The sequence below is a fragment of the Protopterus annectens genome, chromosome 9.part0 (assembly GCF_019279795.1).
Source record: "Protopterus annectens isolate FY-2018-M chromosome 9.part0, PAN1.0, whole genome shotgun sequence".
NCBI lineage: Eukaryota > Metazoa > Chordata > Ceratodontiformes > Protopteridae > Protopterus > Protopterus annectens.
Window position 1 is genome coordinate 1,308,688,055 of NC_056743.1, and position 19,678 is coordinate 1,308,707,732.

A 19,678-nucleotide genomic window follows, 5' to 3' on the forward strand; every position below is an offset into this window, starting at 1 on the left:
GGGTTGCTGCTGTTTATGCATTGCCAGTTTATATTAAGGTCACCTAAGAAGAATGTTTCATGAAGGACATTGACAGATATCCAGTGTAGGATATTTTCGGTTGTGGAAATGTTGTTGCCTGGTGGAATATGTTGTGCTGAGATACATGCAGATTTCTTTTGGTTGATTTTAAGGTATGCAATCAGAATTTCAGCATTATTAACCTATGAACTTATTAAGCTTTGAGATATTTAGATGGGGTAGAGTTTTTTTTCTAAGTTGTTTTTATAAATAATAGCAATACCACCACCTGCTCTTTTAAGATGTCTGTCCATTCTGAGTATGTTAAAACCCGGGGGAATAATTTCATTGTCAGTTATTTCTTGTTTTAGCCAGGTTTCAGTGGTGATTAGAGTATCTGGGAATAAAAATCCAGGCATATCATGAATTTTGTTGCAGATGCTTCTGAGGTTAATATTGAAAAGAATGAGGTTAGTTTCATTACCTGAAGGGAAACCTGTTTGGAGCATTGGCAACTAATGGGTTGGCCATAGTAGGTAGTTGATGTGTGGGTCCAGGGTTAGGGTGAATATTTCCACCAAGTTTCTGGATGGAGGTGGAGTGAGTAGAGGTATGGAGCCATTTGTATTTGTATCTGACTTTCACTACTGCTGATAAAATGCTGTTGTTAACTTTAATATATCTATAAGAAAACAAATCTGAGCATGTATATTGGTACAAAGAAGGAGAGACAGAGAGGGAGAGAAAGAGTTTAGTGATGTAATGTATGTGCGTTTGTGAAGGAGACTGGATATGATGTGGGAATATTATGGTAGTTAGTGAAGTGAGCTAGTGTTGTGAGTGTACAAAGGAGTAGCAATTGACTTACTTTCACTGTGAGTTGAGATGGTGAGTGCTTAGATGCTGAGTAGAAGAAGGCAGATATTTGGTAAGATGATTTCTGTATGGTATATTATAATATTAATGAAAGGAATGGTATGAGAACTGGAGAGAAAGAGGTGTGGTAAAGGATGGGGAGATGTTTTCAGGGTAGTATATAGATAGTTAAGGTAGTGAAAAGTGATTAAGTTGTGTGCACAAAGCTTTTGTGGTATGAGTTTGCTGGCAGGGGAAAGTTTAGAAGTGAGTAGTGTATAGATGAGGGAGGAGGACAAAAATGCATACTGATGAGAAGGATAGTAGTCCAAAGTAGTAGCTATAAATTGTATGAGTATGTAAAAAAGTGCTTTTGTGGTATTAGAATGTGTGTGTGTGTGTGTGTGTGTGTGTGTGTGTGTGTGTGTGTGTGTGTGTGTGTGTGCGCGCGCACACGCCCATGTGCATGTATATGGTTGATATATATATATATATATATATATATATATATATATATGGATCTAGGACACTTGCTCGAAAAAGCAAGTGTCCAAATCCATATATACCGATCACAGTTTAACGAAAGTGCTTTAATCAAAAAAGCACTTCTGTTAAACTGTAAAAAAAAAACAAAACCACTAATTAAATGTTTTTGCAGGGGGGCTACAATGGAGTAAAGGAATATTCCCTTACTCGCACCGCAGTGTGACCGGCACACCACTCACACATACTCGAAATTGCTGCTTCGATGAACAGCAATTTCAGGTATGTGTGAGCACGAATTTGACTTTCGTTGAAAGTTAAATTCGCTCAAGTGTCCGGGTTCCATATACATATATATATATATATATATATATATATATATATATGTGTGTGTGTATCTATATTATAATCTACAAGTGTGTGTGTGTGTGTGTGTGTGTGTGTGTGTGTGTGTGTACGCCCATGTGCATGTATATGGTTGATTATTTATATATATATATATATATATATATATATATATATATATATATATATATATATTATAATCTACAAGTGTGTGTGTGTGAATGGCTGGATAAAGGTGTCGATAAGCAGGCGTATGTATGGAAACAAGTGGCCTGAAAATGTCATAAGGAAAGACTTACCAAGCAGCCCTGAGTTGGAGAACCTCCAGGCATCACTATAAGTAGAGTATGGAGTATGACTGTAGGTATTCCCAGCGTAATCACTTCCTGCAAAGAAAGAGAGGAAAAAGTATTAGTTTTAGTATGCTGATGTTCAGCCGCTGACCAACAAATATAAGTGATGATAGTTTCCTAATATATCCAAGCCAAAAATGTAAATATCTATAACACCTGTGGTTTTTCAGGTCTAACCATATCACTCCTGACTTTCTGAATTAGCAAAAGCTTTACACTTTAACAATCTTCATCTCCCCAAACCAAATGTCTAGTTACTTTGCTGCCATATGTTAAAGAGACATTTCATATAGATGTTATATGTTCAGTTGAATTAACATGCTTCAGATTAAGCTTTTCTGAAACCATGTTCTGTAAAGCATAACTCAAAAACAATAAAAAAAAGAAAATATATTTTATTGGGGGGATTGTTCCCCTACACTATAGTGGGAGAAATAATCTCCTTAAAGGGCACATCTGATTCGCACATTGCAACACACTGCAGTTAAATGAACTTCAGCATTCACCTTTTGCTAAAAAGACTGGTGATCTAACAACTTTTAACAAAGTGTAAGCATGCTCATTTCATATTCTAAGTCGAGTGCAAAGAAAGTTTAAAAAGAAAATAGGGAATCATTTAAAAAATTGCAATAACAAGAAAGGAGAAAAAAGTAGCAAAAGCAAAATATACATGAGAAATACGTCAAGTAGTCTAAAGAAAAAACAACAATAACAACAAGCTGTTCAGAAGCAGGAACAAAGCTGTTTTCTGTCATATTAGTTGGCAGAAGAAGGAACACTCAAGATACCTTTGGACTTAAGAATGGAGCAATGAATTGGTAATGAACAGTTGTTAAAACTGAGATACTGAACAAAACATTTTGTTCCACATTTATTAAGAAAGAGATATTGCAGAGGGTCATTTAAACAACACATGATTATTTGACCCTAAAACATCTCTATCCTTGTGATATTGTTACTGCTATTCAGAAAAAACACAGTCTCTAGGTTACAAAACATGAAATCTACTTTTTTTTGCACTGTGAATCCCCTGCACTTCCTAACATGGGCTAAGCTCCCCACACCTGGAAGTATATCTATATGTATAGATATATATAACTATATATGCACATATCTAAGCATACATACACATGTCGTGCATGCAAATGCATGCCTATATATGAGTATACTACTGTTCATCACATTGCCTTTTGACTGAATCACAAATGACTGAAAAATAAAAAAATGCATTTCTGTCTCACATTTCATAGAAAACTTAATATACAGCAAATACTTCTCCAAACATTTATTTTACAGGGGAGCAAACCCTCCTGTACCCCCATATGAGGGACTTTCCCAGACTGTTTACTTAAATAAACTAACTCCATGGTCACACAACTGAGGACAAAAGAGACAACTTGACAAGCATAGTGAATTGCTGCTAGTGCACAGACCCAGACTTCTGGAGATGGAGGTACAAACTGAAGACAGCCATGACAGCAAAAAGTTTGTGCTAGACTGATCTGCACCATGATTCCTACAATCCCAAGGTCTTAAATCACACCAGCAGTTATTCTCTATAGCCTTCTCCACTTTTCTATGAATTGTGATTCAACCAAATGTGCTTTCAATGAAATGTATGTGCAGTCATATTTTTCAATCATTTGCAGTTTGATAAAAAGGCAGTTCAATGAACTGTTTTATACCCATTTATACAAATGGTTACAGTTCACTCAGCTAAGTGCTTATTTGGTCAACATGGTAAACAGTAGTGCCATTTATGCAAATAGCAGTTTGTGAAAATGTCTGATTCATCAACTACCAGTTTGGTTGACAAAGTTAAGCAGCTTTTTGGTAGGGCCAGGTGTTTTTGAGCAAGTGTCTTCGGGTTAGAGTAGGTATTAAGTAAGAGGATAGACTTGGTGTATGTGCAAGTGTGTGGGTGTTACAGTTAGAATTAGGTTCAGATAAGGGGGATAGATGTAGTGCATGTCTAAGAGTGTGTGTGGGTGTTAGGGTTAGAATTAGGGTCAGTTAAGGGGATAGATTTAGTGCATGACCAAGAGTGTGCGTGGGTGTTAGGGTTAGAATTACAGTCAGCTAAGCAGATAGATTTTGTGCATATACAAGTGCTTGTGAGTTAGAGTAAAGTTCAGATAAGGGGATAGATTTAGTGTCTGTCCAAGTGCGAGTGGGATAGGATTAGAATAAGGGTCATACAATGGGATAGATTTAGTGGTGTGTGTGTGTGTGTGTGTGTGTGTGTGTGTGTGTGTGTGTGTGTGTGTGTGTGTGTGTGTGTGTGTGTGTGTCAGGGTCGCAGAGTTACATAAAGTTTATTTTTTTAAGTTAAGGTGCACAGTTAATGTTAGGAGCAGGGGAAGGGTTATGGTTGGCACACATTAATATGGTGGAGCAGAGAAGGTGAAGTCTTATCCTAATCCAGGTGCTGGTGTACAGTGACCCTCTAACATTTGTGTGATGCCTTCACATGACCTCAGCCTCAATCATGCCTCTTTACAGAAGACATGACACTCATGTCCCTGGCTATCACAAAGGATAACACAAAGGTGCATCCAAAAAACTGACCCTCTAAGCAGAATATGCACATGTCCATCCTCCATTATCAGAGCTTCAGACATTGACTGAATCTGGATTATCTGGACCATAATGAAGACTTTACCCTTCTTTGCCATGTCACTGGCTAATAATAATAGTTTATCTGGAGCAGAAACATATATAAAGTAAAAACTTAAAAAAAGGAAAGATGGAAGTCCCCTTGCAGCAAGTTGTTATTGTTAAATAGCTCAAAATTTGTTCTTTATAAGTATCATTGAATTACACATTTAGGAGAAAAATATAATACAAGAGGAACTGCATGTATGTTTAGAAAGTGTAGCTTTCTGTGTCTTTATAGCAATCACAATTCTATCAAAACATTCACCTCTGTACTTTGCAGCATCATAATTTTATTTTCAGATATGTATTTAGTATTCGCTTTGCAGTCTACAGAATAGCATTTTATATTGCTTACTGATATGAGTTACATGCCTGTTTTAAGGCTTATATAAGAAAGGTACACACACTACCTGCCCATTTGAACCTGAACATTTGTATTGTTTCTTTAAATTTTGTAGTTTCTTAGCCCCTATCAACAGAATATGCTTGCATCTGCCCCATTTGCCTGAATCCTGTGAGCATTTTGCATTCACTAACTACTACTTCTAATAGATTGTTACATTTGTACACTACTTGTACTGTGAAGAAACCCTGCCACATTTCCTTTGGACCAGTCTCCCTCAAGCTTTGCATGCTGTTTTTGCCAGGAGTGTACTTTCCTCCTTTAAAAAAATAAACAAAGTATGCCAACACTGTGTTAATATTTAGCCACAATAATAACAAAAAAATAAACATAACATGAAAAAACACGAAAGGCTACTGACACAAAGTTTATTAAAAGTCTAATGCTGTAGAACAATCATGCTTTCCAGAACTGTAAGGTACTTTGATATCTCTGTTATATCCCGTTGATTTCTTGCATTGTCCTGTCTTCCTTCTCCTCCTTTTTAATTCTACTCTCTCTTCCCCTTCTTGGAAATAGAAATAAAACTTTTGTTCTGCACAAAAATAAATAGTATAGAAAATGACAAAAAGTAAAATTGTTAATGTGTAAGTATGTAACTATCTGCTCACAACATTTTGTTTGTATTCATAGTACTTCTCGTTAGCTTACTTGTATACTGTCATTTATATTTGTCCAGCTGAGACTGAAATAGATCCATTTGTATCAGTGCTCTACCCCGGGTACCGAATTGAATAAGTAAAGGAGAAGTAACAGAAAATCAAGTCACTATACCACATAATAGAAAAAATATTTCTACTATTTATTAGCAAAAAATGGGAATAAGTGAAGTAGGACCACAGAGTTTGAACGAAAACTGTACTGAGTGGTAAATAACCCATATGTGTAATGTTACACTCTTACATGTGCTGTTTTATTGTCCTACTCTATTCTTTCAAAACATATCAGTAAATCAAAATCATATGTTTGAGCATTTATCTGGTATTAAATAATAACACAGGCAGATGTGTGTAGACAGATTAGGTCGATATACACCACAGATATATACTAATATAAAGTAATGATATACAGACCAACAAGCAGATGCTGTCTGTAAACACAGACAGGTAGACAGAAATTAATAACTTGTGACTAACCAGAAGACAGTTTAATAGGATCAACTTAGTCAATTACTTTTCCCTAAAAAAGAAAAACTACAAGAGGCTTTGCACTGCCACATGTAACAGAAATGAGACTGAAAGGGACATGAGAGTCAAATGTGACCATTTGTAAAAATGCTTGTTTGATTAACTGTGGTTGGATGGTAACACATTGATTAGCTGTCATTCCATGACTCAAAATAATAACTGAGGGCTGATGGCAGAAATGTTCTGTAGACAGGATTTATAACTTCAGAAATAGTGACACTTCATAGATGGGATAGCTGAATAGCTACACGGATAGATATTTCTTACTTAGATTGGCACATAATTAGATGGATGCTTTTCTAAGGAAATGTACAGATGCAAACATATTCTGCAGATCAGGGCTACGAAGCTACAGAATTTAAAGAACTCTATACAAGCATTCACATTCAAATGGGCAGGCAGTGTGTACCTTTCTTGTATAATCCTTAAAATAGGCTTGTAACTGCTATCAGTTATGAAAAGCAAAATAAAATAGTATTCTGACAAAATTATGTCAGAGGGGTAGAATAGCTAGACAGACAGACAGACAGACCAGCACTTCAGTCATTCAGAAGAGAGCCACCATTTAATGGGGGTAGATAAATGAAAAGTATGTTGACCTCTGCACATGTACTGCTGATTTATCTTTATGATAATAGAACATTTTCTGTGTTATGTAATGACTTGGATTAGACTAAACAAATGAAGAATGACATTTTTTAAAAAGTCTTTGTAAATGTATAATTGTTTTAATAAAAATATTTACATAAAATCTATCTGATAGTATTTTTGTCCTTTCTGAATCTCATTTCCACTTTTTAATTCTTAAGGTAACTTGTGCAAATATAGAACTGATGTTTTCGTGTTTGGCTACGAGCTGCCCCTCACATCCTTGTCTACCTCACAAGTGGTTGTCCTGGAAATGATTATGTAATAAATAGACAAGTTACGCATCACTGTGATGTCCCATGAATGCAAGTGAGATCAGTGTAAACTGAAGAATAGGTATTCTATTATTTATGTGGTGTAATGTGAAAAGAATCGAAACAATTGTAAGCAGTTTATAAAATAATTGAATCATGTCAACATTTCACATTTATTTCAAGTTTTTAGCTGTCAAGGGCACTTTAAAGGCTAGTTCTAATACTTACTGGTCAAAAGGATCAAGGTTAGCTTATGTACTGCTGCCAGGAATGCTCTAACAAAGCAGATATTTTGTTTCCAGAAATGTCATCCCTGTGGGCTTGATGTTTTACTTCTCTATTAATCAGCTTTATTTTAACCATTTGATCAGGCCGTTATAAGACTGTCTCATTTCACGCTTCAGAGGACAGCAGTGTGTGCATGCACGGGGAATGTGCATCTTGTATGGTGCATTAATCTTGTCACCCCGGAAACATGTCAACAAGCCAGGGTGGCGTGTATGCATTTGAGTGGGGGGTGGGGAAACATGTTTAATCTTGTCAGGATAATTCTGAACAGGAGAAAATATATTTTTGCTTTAGAGTTTATGTTGCGGGAAAATTAACTGCTGGACTCTATTAGTGTAGCTTGAAGAAGATTAAACTGGTCATTGGTTTTGTGCCCTGACTTGTCTGACCACTGCTCCTTTGTCAGCCTGGTACATATGCCCTGACATTAAATTAATCAACAAAGCTTTTAAGAATTTATTAATCTTATTTTCAACATTTTTTTTCAAGATTTAGAAGGCAATATGGTAATAAATTGTATTAATAACATTGTTATGGTCATTGTTGATGGTTGCTGTATATAACCTATTTGCAAGAAGCAGCTCCCATAATAACTTTTGACAGTATAATACTGATCCAACTTGGTAACCAAAGCTAGATTTTGGGTTTTGGGAATCACGTAATGTAAGTAAAATCATGGGTTTCCTTTCCTAGCTGTCCTCCAGGTAAGACTGTACTTTTAAATATCCAAAAGCTGTGTCAGAGTAAATGAGTTCTTCATATAAGATGAATGCTTACTTACCTGCTACCATGCCTGCAATGGCAGAAGATGCATAGCTTCCCTGGCCACTGTTAGGAATGTGAGGAGGGTATCCTGGAAGGGTTGAGCCAACTACTTCATGACCTTCAAAAAAGAAAAGAATTCAGAGATTTCAGTAATGAAACAAGAAGAAATAGAATGCATGTATTTATACCAGTGCTAATTTATAATATCAGTTATCCATTACTCACTGCAGATCTGAGAGGCAAAATATGCAAATTATACTTAAAGAAACTTAGAAATTATTTTCTGTCCTACACTGGCCAGGGTACTAAGAATGAAGAAATTTGTAGTCTTGAACTATCAGAACACAATGACATATATTGCATTTTTGTTCACAGCAGTGAGGAAGCATTCAGTCTACAAGACAGGGATTTCACAGTATGTTTTTCTGTCTGGGTTTTTTCATGTCAAAGCAGAACACATGCACTCTTAATGCTATGTTTGTACTACCCTGGCTGCCTGTCAAACACTGACATGATCTTAAAATGGCTACTTTAACCACATGCAGGCACATCATTTAAAGAGACCCAGGAACTTCAAGTGAGTACTATGATTTGTTTGCAACCACTCTAATGTCTAGTACAGTCCCTAGCATCAAGGTTTCTAGTGCTGTTTTATGCTGATTAGCACACAGGATTAAGGCTGTGACTTGCTAACAAACTTCCAGGGAGTCCCTGGTGGTCTAGTAGTTAGGCTTCAGCACTCTCACTACCGCAGCCTGGGTTCGATTCCCAGTCAAGGAAGCTTAAATGCATTTTCAGAGCTGAGTTGGACTAGTGGTGTGCTACTCTGACAGTAGTTCAGAGGGTCCTAGGTTCAAGCCCTGGCAGGGCTGGTTATTTAAATACACCCCTGGTATTCCACCTGTGTCCCTGCTGGACAGGGCTTTGGGTGCTGACTTGTGTAAACATGGGCAATATTTTGGCTAGGCTTATAAGGGCCTCAGGGCCAATAACATAGTAACCTCCTATGATCCTTTAGCTATGAATTTGATTCCTTTCATATTTACTTGCAAACAGTGTGACTCTAAACAAGTCACTTAACCAAATAATGCTCCCAGGACTTTCTTATAAGAAGGTGCCATGTACAGGTAAGGGATAGATGAAGAAACACCCATGGCAATAAAAAAACACACCAATGTAGTCCCAACATTTCTAACTCTGCTGTGAAAGAAACAGTGGTTTACCTACGGTGATAAACATGGTTTCACTCCATTATTTGTCAGCTTTGTCATTGAGATGTCATGAAGTAAAGAATCAAATAATTGTGATATTCAACATAAAATACATTTATATTAAATTCAATATTTATTTAGTTATTACTTTATCTATTTAGCTGTTAAAATAAAACTATTTTAAATTGGGATATGTTGTGTCCGTCCATACTATTTTCTACCAGGGATCATGAGAGGGATGGCATGCTTTTCAGGATGCTGTCTTTCCCCCAAACATGGCAAGTGCTAACAATATTGGCTCAGTTCCAGATCTGGGGTATTAATATCATAAGTTGTGACTCTATTTCTCAAAGCAGTAGGTACATGGAGAATTTACTGCAGTCATAATAAATAGGTGCAGACCAATGGCTACAAAATTCCAGCAGGTAAAGTATCATTCCTTATTCATTTCAAAATCAACATTTTTTCAGTTTTCCTCTAAAAACAACTGATACCTAAATGCCGGAAGGTGTAACTGGTAGGCCACACACAACCCCAAAAAAAACAAACAAAAAAAAATCAGCAGCATTAATCCCTTAACTGCCATACTACACAACATTGCTACAATATTTTATGCAGGGGAGGCCCTAAACCTCCTTGTATTGGACTTCTCCTTCACCTGTTTAATTAAATGTGTGTGTGTCTTCGCTTCGCCACAGCGGAACTCCGTCCACTAATGATTGGCAGTAGAGTTTTACATGCTGGCTTGCCGTAACGCACAACCTTCAACTAAACGCTTTACACGCGGCATGTCGTCACACAGTAGACGCTTTAACTGAGAATCGAACGGGCAACGTCTAACTGTGAGGCGACAACGCTACCGCAATAAATGTATGAGCTCCAAAGCTGCATCACCTCTATAAATTTAATTAGCTCCCTCAGCACTGGTTTCTGCTTACTTGGGTGGTCAGTTATGGTTTACTATTGAAATCTTGAAACTGCATTCATTGACCGGTCTCATTTTGTTGTTTGCTTTACACAATCCTGCAGTGAGGAAAAGGTTCTGCAGCTGATAACACTTGTTATACAGACTATGATATTGCAGTCTCTGTATAGCAACAGAAAATATGGCCGTGGAAGTATAACATTGGGGAAATTAGATTAGAAAGATAGCACATGATCAAATGGATATTGATCAGAAATGCATTGTGTACTTCTTATAGTTTTTCATATGTCTTGGAAAAATCATTTAGAACTTGACAAAACAAGAGATGGAGTTATGAATAAATCACTTTAAGTGAAACAAGGTAGGATGCCTAGGTTCTTCTTGAGCCATGCTGTTGTGGAGCTTAGATGTTCTGCCTTTATCAATACAACCTTCATCTGCATTACCTCTATAAATTAATTAGCTCCCTCAGCACTGGTTTCTGTTTACTTGGGTGTTCAGTTATGGTTTACTATTGAAATCTTGAAACTGCATTCGTTGAACGGTCTCAATGTAGACTCAAAATGCAGAAAACCACAACATCGAACAATCTGTAAACTTGAAACAAAATACATCGGCACCCATAGTTCAAGGTATTTGACATAGTAAGAGGTGACATCATTCACCCATGCTATGTAACATAAAGCACCGTAACACTTTACAGTCAACTGCCCACGAATTTTACTATTTTGCAGGAGGCAAGCCCCCCTGCACAGCCCCCCACACCTCCTGCAAATTATATATACACCAACTCCAATATCGCATTACAGTGAGGAAATGGTTTAATTCCCTATTCCTCAATGAACCGCAGTCTCCACTCAAAAGTTCAAACTCAAATACTCAAACTACAATGTTGTGTAGTCAATATATTTGGGTTCACAAAACTATCTACTGGAAAACTACACTTCAACAATCTCACTCTTGACCACCTGCCATTCGCTAACGTGATAGTAAAACGTCAGTTGCATTTTATATACTTTCTAAGAAATCTTGATACTTCCTCAGGTTCTTTGAGATCACTGCATGGTCTGCCAGTTAGAAACTTGGGATATGTTAATAATTTATACTCCTAAGTCTGATGTTACCAAATAAGATTTCTTACTGCAGAGCAGAAAGAACAGTTTCTAGTCTGTCAATTGTTTTTGAGTAGCTGCAATGTGCAGTAACCACTGGCCTTCTGTACATCTTCTAGGGTCATATATTATCATTCACAGCTCTCTGGAGAAGATACAGCTTTGGAATTTATCTCACAGCTGCTGATTCTTAGTCAGATACATGACACATGCAGCCATAACTAGCATATCTAAAAGCCTTAGGTATGTCTGGGATTAAATTAGTTAGAAACCACAAAAAATGTGTGGTCTTATCATTCTTCCATTTGCAGGTACATTTGTATGTACGTCTCCAACTAAGATTTCTCCAGCTAAATATATAACCCATTTATACCCACAGCAAACACCCTTTCCATCACCATCCACAACAATCACTGTTAGGCTAGTGAACGTTTGAGCTTCTTTCCATTCCCAGCAAGTTGCACCACTGGGTTAAGTGATGTGGATGCTTGTTTTACAGTCTTGCACTTTCTTAGTAGTTCTGAGGCATATATCTGAAATGAAGCCTTCCTGCCTGTTCTCTTTCACACAGTCTCTTCCATGGTAAGCTGTTCTTCTGATATATCTAGTGATGAAATCCACAGTCTAAAAATTAATTCTGAAAGTATGAACCAGCCAAAGTCATCTTAAAGAAAGGTCACATTCCTTTAAAGCTGAAATATTTACAATTGCAGAAAAATGGTCAGCCATCTAGTAGAAGACTGAATGTCAGCTGTAATCTGGTCTAGTAGATACTTAGATACTTCATACACTAGGAATGGGTAACTATGAGGTCTGCCCTACCTGAGATAATTGCTTGGCTTGTGAACTGGCCATATACTGAGGCAGCAGGGTGGGACACGACATTGAATGGAGCTCTGGAGGTATTAACAGATACCACTGTGCTTATTGGCTGTACCTCTAGGAAGGCGGAGCTTGATAAGGAGGAAGGGGCCGAGTTAGTGAAGGTGTCATCAGGGATCTCTTGCTTTATAGTGAAAGAGACATGGGGATCTGTGGATGACAAAAAAAGAACAATGGAAAAATGAAAATGAGAAAAAATATTGAAAAATGTAAAAACATGAAACATAACAGAATACAAAATGTAGTCCTTAAATGTTGCTAATGTAATGGTATATAATGTGTGTGACTTGTAGAAAGTGCTATGAATCTGTGAATAGAATATATCACTGAGACAATAAAGGATGTGATGAGAAAATAATGGAGGTGTTCACCTGAAGAGGTCCAATGCTCAACTGAGAAGGAATGCTTTCTTTCAGAATGGAGGACAGTATTTGATCTGAAACTGGGTCAGAAGCAAAGAAAGTAAAGAATAACCATAGTTTCCATTTAAATCATTTACTGAGTTTCAGCTAAGTTCCACTTTGTTGTAATACCCAGCTTTTTACTGCATACTAACTTTGTAGAGGTTGCTGTCATTACTGTAAGAGGTTATAGATGTAGACTTGGGGAAAAAAGCTTAAACTCTGCTGTTGCCAGAAGCATGTGTGACAACACATTCAAACAAAATTGTGATTTACAAGTATGATCATGCAGTATATTGAGAGGGAGTTAAGGCAGATTAAACATGACCACACAAAACCAATGATAAAGCAGTGGTGTTAGCAACACATGCTAAAACAAACCAAATACGCCAAAGAAGTATAAGGAGCCAACACTAAAAAAGCTACAAATTAAATGACTGAGCACTTTCATTAATGCTACCATTATACTGGGCTTCATCAGAATAAATAAGCCATTTAGAGTATCAGTGTATAAATACCTATATCACAATTGTCAGCTGACAGATCACATAATTCACCAACTACAGTAAAACGTGTATATATTAATGTGTTACATTATAAAAAATATGCATGTAAATATACAAAATGTAACTTACACACATATGTAAAATATAAAAGTAAGCTATATCAATGGTCATAACTTTCAGACACTTGTAATACTTATATGGTCATTCAACCCTGGCTAAATCCCAGTGTTTATTCTGTTAAAATCCAATATAATGACAGTATTGACAAAAGCACTCCATAAACTCAGTATTTAATGTATATCTTTTCAGTGACGGCTCTTTAGACTTCTTTGGTGTATTTGGTTTGCTATTGCTGCAGATTAAACAATAGAAAGACCTGTACAGTTTTGTAGTGTAAAGGGCCTAGGTGCACTGGTACTTTAGTGTATACAATTGGAAGTGGGGTTGCACTGAAAAGGGAAAATATTTACCAGAAAAGAGAGAGAGAGAACACACATTAGTTTTTATTCAAATAGCTTGCCTGTCTTCGCTTGGGTATTGGAGAAGAAAGTATAGGACACCACTCTACCACTGTTTGTCAGTTCCCTTGTTGCACCTCAGTGACATTACATAAGAAAATGACTCTTGGAATGGGGTATGGTTCTGTGTATACAGAATAAGGCTAAGCATCCTGGAGTGAGATTGTCATAAAGTGTATATACAACAGAGGACAGCTTGTCTTAAACCTCACAAGTTAGAATTAGTTAGACACACTCACATGTTTTCAGAAGTGTATGTGTGTGTGTTTGAGGGGGATTATGGGGGACACAGCAAGTGCTGATCCAAAAAAGGTGTGTTCCACAGGCACATAGTGACAATAGCCTCTTCTTTGGATAAAAAAAGTGGACATGGTCATTCTAGGAAGTTCATGCCATCACCTATATAAAACAAACTGATACTGGGCAGAACACACTCAGATGAACAAAACAAAGAAGAGTGCCTAAAACAAGAGACTGCCCTCACATTTATACAGTGATGGGGTGTCCAGGGTCCCAAGCAATGAACTGAAGGAGAGGAAAGGGAGATCCAATCCTCTTTCTTAACAACTTTATTGCTATTGTAATGTGATTGCTTAATAAATCTGGTTTAGTCATTGTAAAAGGTTTGTATTTAAAATGACAGAATATATTTTTACTACTTGTAAAAAATGTAGTAAAAAAAAAAAACAATTCACTAACATAAAGGAACACAATGTTATAAAAACTGTATATCAGGCATGGTTATCACCACAACTCTGCCATTATAAAATCTCAGAATTCTAGTTTTTGGGAAAACAGCATGATTGGATAATGGTGACACTGCTTGTCTTCAAATATCAAACTATGAAAATGTGCTATGTAAATGGAATGATTCCGAAGGCCTGCAGATAGTCATACAATCTCTGGGGAAATTTAAAAGAAATAGAAGTGCAAGGAATACCAGAATACCTCTGCCTGCTTTTCATAAGGTCCTTTGTTAAATCCAAAACTTCTAAATAAAATCAGTGAACCCTAAAGCATGGTGGAAGACATGCCTTTGATGCCAGCATAGGACCAGGTACATGCAATAATGCCATTCTTTGTTACACATAATAGGATTCTTATGCATGGAATATTCCATTTATCCTTATACTGTCAGTGGAACAAATACATGGAAAAAGTCAAACACAGTGAGACCAGCTGCATGGAAAAGGCACCCCCCTCAGTACACACTAAGGAAGCAAATGGAGAAGTCTAACCATGTCAAGTGGGAGCAGGTTCGTGGAACACGGGTACATACATACCTTAATACACATCAAAACAGCAAGTGCATAGAAAAAGATGAAAATATATGTACTTGTTTGTTTATTTATTAACTTGACAAATGAAATTATCCAAAACTGGGCCCTTCTCTACCATTTGTAAAGCCACATTATCAAGTATACTATAACTGGTACATAAAAGGTTAATTTGTAAATGAGATTATAAGACAGACATTGAAACATGTAATTTTGCAGGACAATGCATACTGTCAGTCAGTTTAAAAGATATGTGTTTCATTTTATATCCTAAATAATGGCTCACTGGTTTAGAATTATAACTGTATCCATTTATGACATGTTAAGGTGCCTCAGATATAATATCAACATTTTCTGTGATATTTAGAGGAACATTTAGAAAGTTATTTTTCTCCCAAAATATAATTTGCTATTGTTCATGTTGTTTTTCAGGCAAAAGTGCCACAATCTGGTTGTCCTGTGAAAAGAGAGATAGGTGGTAAATGTAAGTTCCTAACAAACAGAGCAAAAGCAATGCAGTTATATGGTTATCACACTTCTAACATGATACCTGGATAAGACTTAAAACAAACATTCTGGAGAGTGAAAAGTTTTACTATTGACACTGTTCTGTATCTCTGTTATAAAAATAGCTTCTAATCAGCAGAGTACACAGAGAATATGTACGCAAGACTAAAGCACATTATTATTATAAGGGAGCAGATTAATTCATATATGAGACACATATAACAACTGCACTGGAGGTCTACATCAGCCTTTTTACAGTGTATTGCCTTCCTAAAATATAAACATCTAGTTCATAGCGTTATGAAGTACTGTGACTTATTTTCCTGCTAAAATACATGGGTTGTGAGTCATGATACAAGCAACCTGGTTAGAGCAGTGATCACTATTTCACTCATATAATAGGAATAAAATGTAACAGAATGATTTGGTGATGGTGATGGCCTGTCATAACTACAGTATGAGAATCCTGAGAAGCCATTTATTGTGGATCCAGAGTTTGTGTACTACATGGGACTCATGCATCTCCCTGAAGTGAATGCTGCTGTGATGAGAGAGATTAGGAATTAACCAGTGCTTCCAATGACACGTGACTTAATCCGAAAAGGATGCACTATCCCATCACAGTCTACAGCTCTTGCCAGAAAAGAGCAAATATGCGTGTGTGTCATTAACTCAATTATGTGGTTATAGTGCTGTAACCCCAGAGGGCTACTGGCCATAGTAAAAATGAAGCCCCTTGCCTGAAAGTTTCATACAGTGGTCTGAGGTTAGTAATGATACTGACACTAATTAACAAAAAGTGATAATAAATACAAACTGTCCAAAATGTATCACCAGTACTGCCACTACATCCATAAAAATGGCCATCTGCACTAGAGCAATGCATCTAGAATAATGTTGTGGGCCCTGTTTTGGACTCATTGTGTTAGTATTTGCAGTGGGGACTCACTGAACATGTCCCAAAGTTATCTGTAGGGGAGACTGTGACTTCTGAAAGGACTTCAGCAATATTAATGACAATGTCTGCAAGCCATGGCTTGCCTGAGCTTATTGTTAGTGATAATCATCTTCAGTTCACATCACAAGAGGTCCGAACATTTACGAAGTAAAAGGATATAAAGAAATGCACATTAGCACCACATTACCAAGCCATGAATGTAGTGGCAGAAGGACTGGTGCAAACATTCGTGAAAGGTATTAATGTTTTGGGCCTGATGGTAAGCACTACAACACCAGACTTGTAGTTTTCATTTTGCCCACCATAGTCTCATATGTGCAGCCTGCAATGCTATATCAGTCATGTTATTCATAGACAAAAACGAATGTTCCATAATGGACTTGCTGAAAGCACATATACAAAAATGAATGCAAAACAAGGTTACCATATACAAATGGGAGACAAGATGTTTCTGCACATGCCTGTAAGTCAGCCTGACATTATAAGACTCATATATTGTAACTGGTCAGACTATTTGAAGGATTATACGAGACATGGCACACATAGATTAAATGTCATCAAGTTCAGAGGTGTCAAGTAGTGAAACAGTCTAGTGCTGACTGCTACTCACCTGAGCTCTGATGAACCACTTCATAAATAAAGAAATATTATAGAACCAGTGACTGCCTACCTCCCAACCCTTGGTGGGACAGAGATGACCAGCTCACACTGAATGCAGACCACAGCCACATTCCAAGAGTAAAGGATGTATGATGGAAGTTTGACCTGTTTATTAACCAGAGAAAAATTAAATGATGAGATGCATTCCCTGGGGAAGGAGAGGCAGATGAGTTATCAGTGTCACACCCCATGACGGAGGTCTGATCAACTTATTAACCAGAAGGGCAAGTGATGAAGTGAGTCACCAATAGCATACCCTAAGATAGCAGTCTTCTGACCAATTCCTTAACTAAAGAAAGGTGAAATAAAGTGAATTCCTTCAGCTAGGGGAGGTGGATAAGTAACCTGTATAATACCTCAAGAAGATGGACTGACTTGTTCAGAGAAGGACAGATGACCAAGCTCATTCTACAATAATTAGTGACCAACATGCATGTGCCATAGTGTCCCTGACAGTTGATGTCCACAGGAACCTACACTAGTCACTCTTATGATCACACTGGGCTCACATTTATTTATTTATTTTACATTTGTTTTACTGGGAAAGTCTGACTGGGCAGGTTTGCCCATTTTCAGTGGAGACCGAGGAGAAAAGCTACATACAATATGATTACCCAACAGCATACAAAGTTTTAGAAAAGACACATGCTAAAATTGTCATAAAAATTACACACACGAGTATAAGTAGTACAAAGAAAAGATACAGAAATATTCAAGACATAGCTATGCATAATAACAGTAATCAGAAGAATAACTTGATACAAAGTCCCAAGAGCAATGGTATAGTTTGAATTACTTGGAGTTGTATGTGTGTGAATTATAGAATTTGTAGTATGTTTTAGAGCGAGTCTGACGGAGTTAGCCTGGGTCAGAGCAAGTACACATCCAAGACTTGATGAGGAAGGATTTTAGTTGATTTTTGAAGCTGATTTTTGCCTGCCACTTAATTTCAAGTGAGAAGGAGTTCAACGTTTTTGCAATAGTACTGGAGAAAAGGGACTCCCCTGAGGTGTTACTGCTATTGGATACTTCAACCAGCCCTTTATTGGTGGACCTTAGTTAACAGCTATTGGAGTAATGGTTAATTAAGCCATGTAGGGTTGGGGTGGTAGAAAATTTAGTGGGCTAGAGTGAGCTGGTTTAGAGTCAGTAAATTTGGTAGTTCAAACCAGGACAGTTTCTGAAGGGCTAGGCAATGATGCGATCTATAGGAAGAGTCAGTAGCGAATTTAGGTATCTTTTTAACAAGACGATAGTTTGTTTAGCTCACCTTTGTTTAGGTTAACTAGAACAGGAGAAGTGTAGAGTAATGTAGAGAGTAGGTGGGCTCTTGCTATGATAGTTTTACTATTAGAGGTCAGATAGTTTTTACATCTATAGAGTGTGCTTAGTTTTTTGTGCACTTTTGTTATGGTTTGAGCTATAGGCTCTTCGAATTTCATGTTTTGGTCAATGATGACACCTAGCAGCTTGGTATGTGCAACTGCTGTGATGTGGTATTGTCAGATGTGATAAATGTAAAAGAGAGATCTGTAGCTTTGGAAGGGGTGAAAAAGCACAAGCTGGGTTTTTCTGGGGTTGAGTATTAATTGAGAGTCTGATAACCAGGTTTCAATAGCTGTGAAGAATTCTTGGGTTATGTTCTGTAGGAGTTGGAGAGATGGGGTGGAGCAGATTAGGGTAGAGTCATCAGCGTATTGGACTAAGGTCCCATGAAGGGTGGCTTTATGAAGGTTATTGATGAATATTTTGAAAAGCAAGGGTCCGAGTATAGATCCTTGAGGCATACCTGAGGTGATGAGAAGAGGGGAAAGGGAGTCCTGCCATTTAATGGATTGTTTATGGTTAGAAAGATAGTCCTTTAACCATAGAAGTGCAGAGTTATTAAATTTAAGTTCCTAGCGAGCAGTCAGTAGTTTGTTATGGGAGGCAGTATCAAATGCTTTGGAGAGGTCTAAAAATACAGCTGATACCAGATTGCCTGCATTCCACTGTTGATTAACATGGTTGGTGAAGCTGATAAGGGCTATGGTGATGTTGTGGCCAGGGCGAAGCCATGTTGAGTACTGGCTATGAGATTATTAAATAGAAGGTATTTTAGTACTTGGGAATGTATACATTTCTATAGGATTTTGGACAGTGGGGACAGTATGGCTATTGGACAATAGTTAGATAATTTGGTTGAGTCACTACCTTTATGTAGAGGTATTTTATGTGAGATTTTCCATAGGAGTGGGACTTGTTGCTCAGAGATTGACCTGTTTATAATTATAGAGACAGGGTATGATATAGCTTTGGCTACAATTTGGAGGTAATCTGCTGGGAGTTTATCAGCAGCTAGAGTAGTGGGTTTTAGTTTGATCGGGTATCTGAAAATTGGACTAGTTTCAATTGATATTATGCTGGGCATATTAGGAGAGTGTCATTGAAACTATATGAAGGGGAAATAACATGTATAATTAAGAAAATGAGTATTAAAAAA

At 37.1% G+C, this 19,678-nt stretch overlaps 1 protein-coding gene across 3 annotated transcripts in view; it reads right to left on the reverse strand.

The window, feature by feature from the left end:
• PAX8 (paired box 8) overlaps positions 1-19,678 on the reverse strand; it is a 127,842-nt gene that overhangs the window by 20,532 nt on the left and 87,632 nt on the right. For 2 of the 3 annotated variants that reach the window (XM_044084274.1, XM_044084273.1), the window contains exons 10-12: positions 12,310-12,519; positions 8,256-8,357; positions 1,983-2,069 (exon numbers count right to left, since the gene is read on the reverse strand). In XM_044084274.1, coding sequence (XP_043940209.1) covers positions 1,983-2,069; positions 8,256-8,357; positions 12,310-12,519 — 399 coding nt within the window. The remainder of the gene's footprint in view (positions 1-1,982; positions 2,070-8,255; positions 8,358-12,309; positions 12,520-19,678) is intronic. The other variant, XM_044084275.1, reaches the window with a different exon arrangement.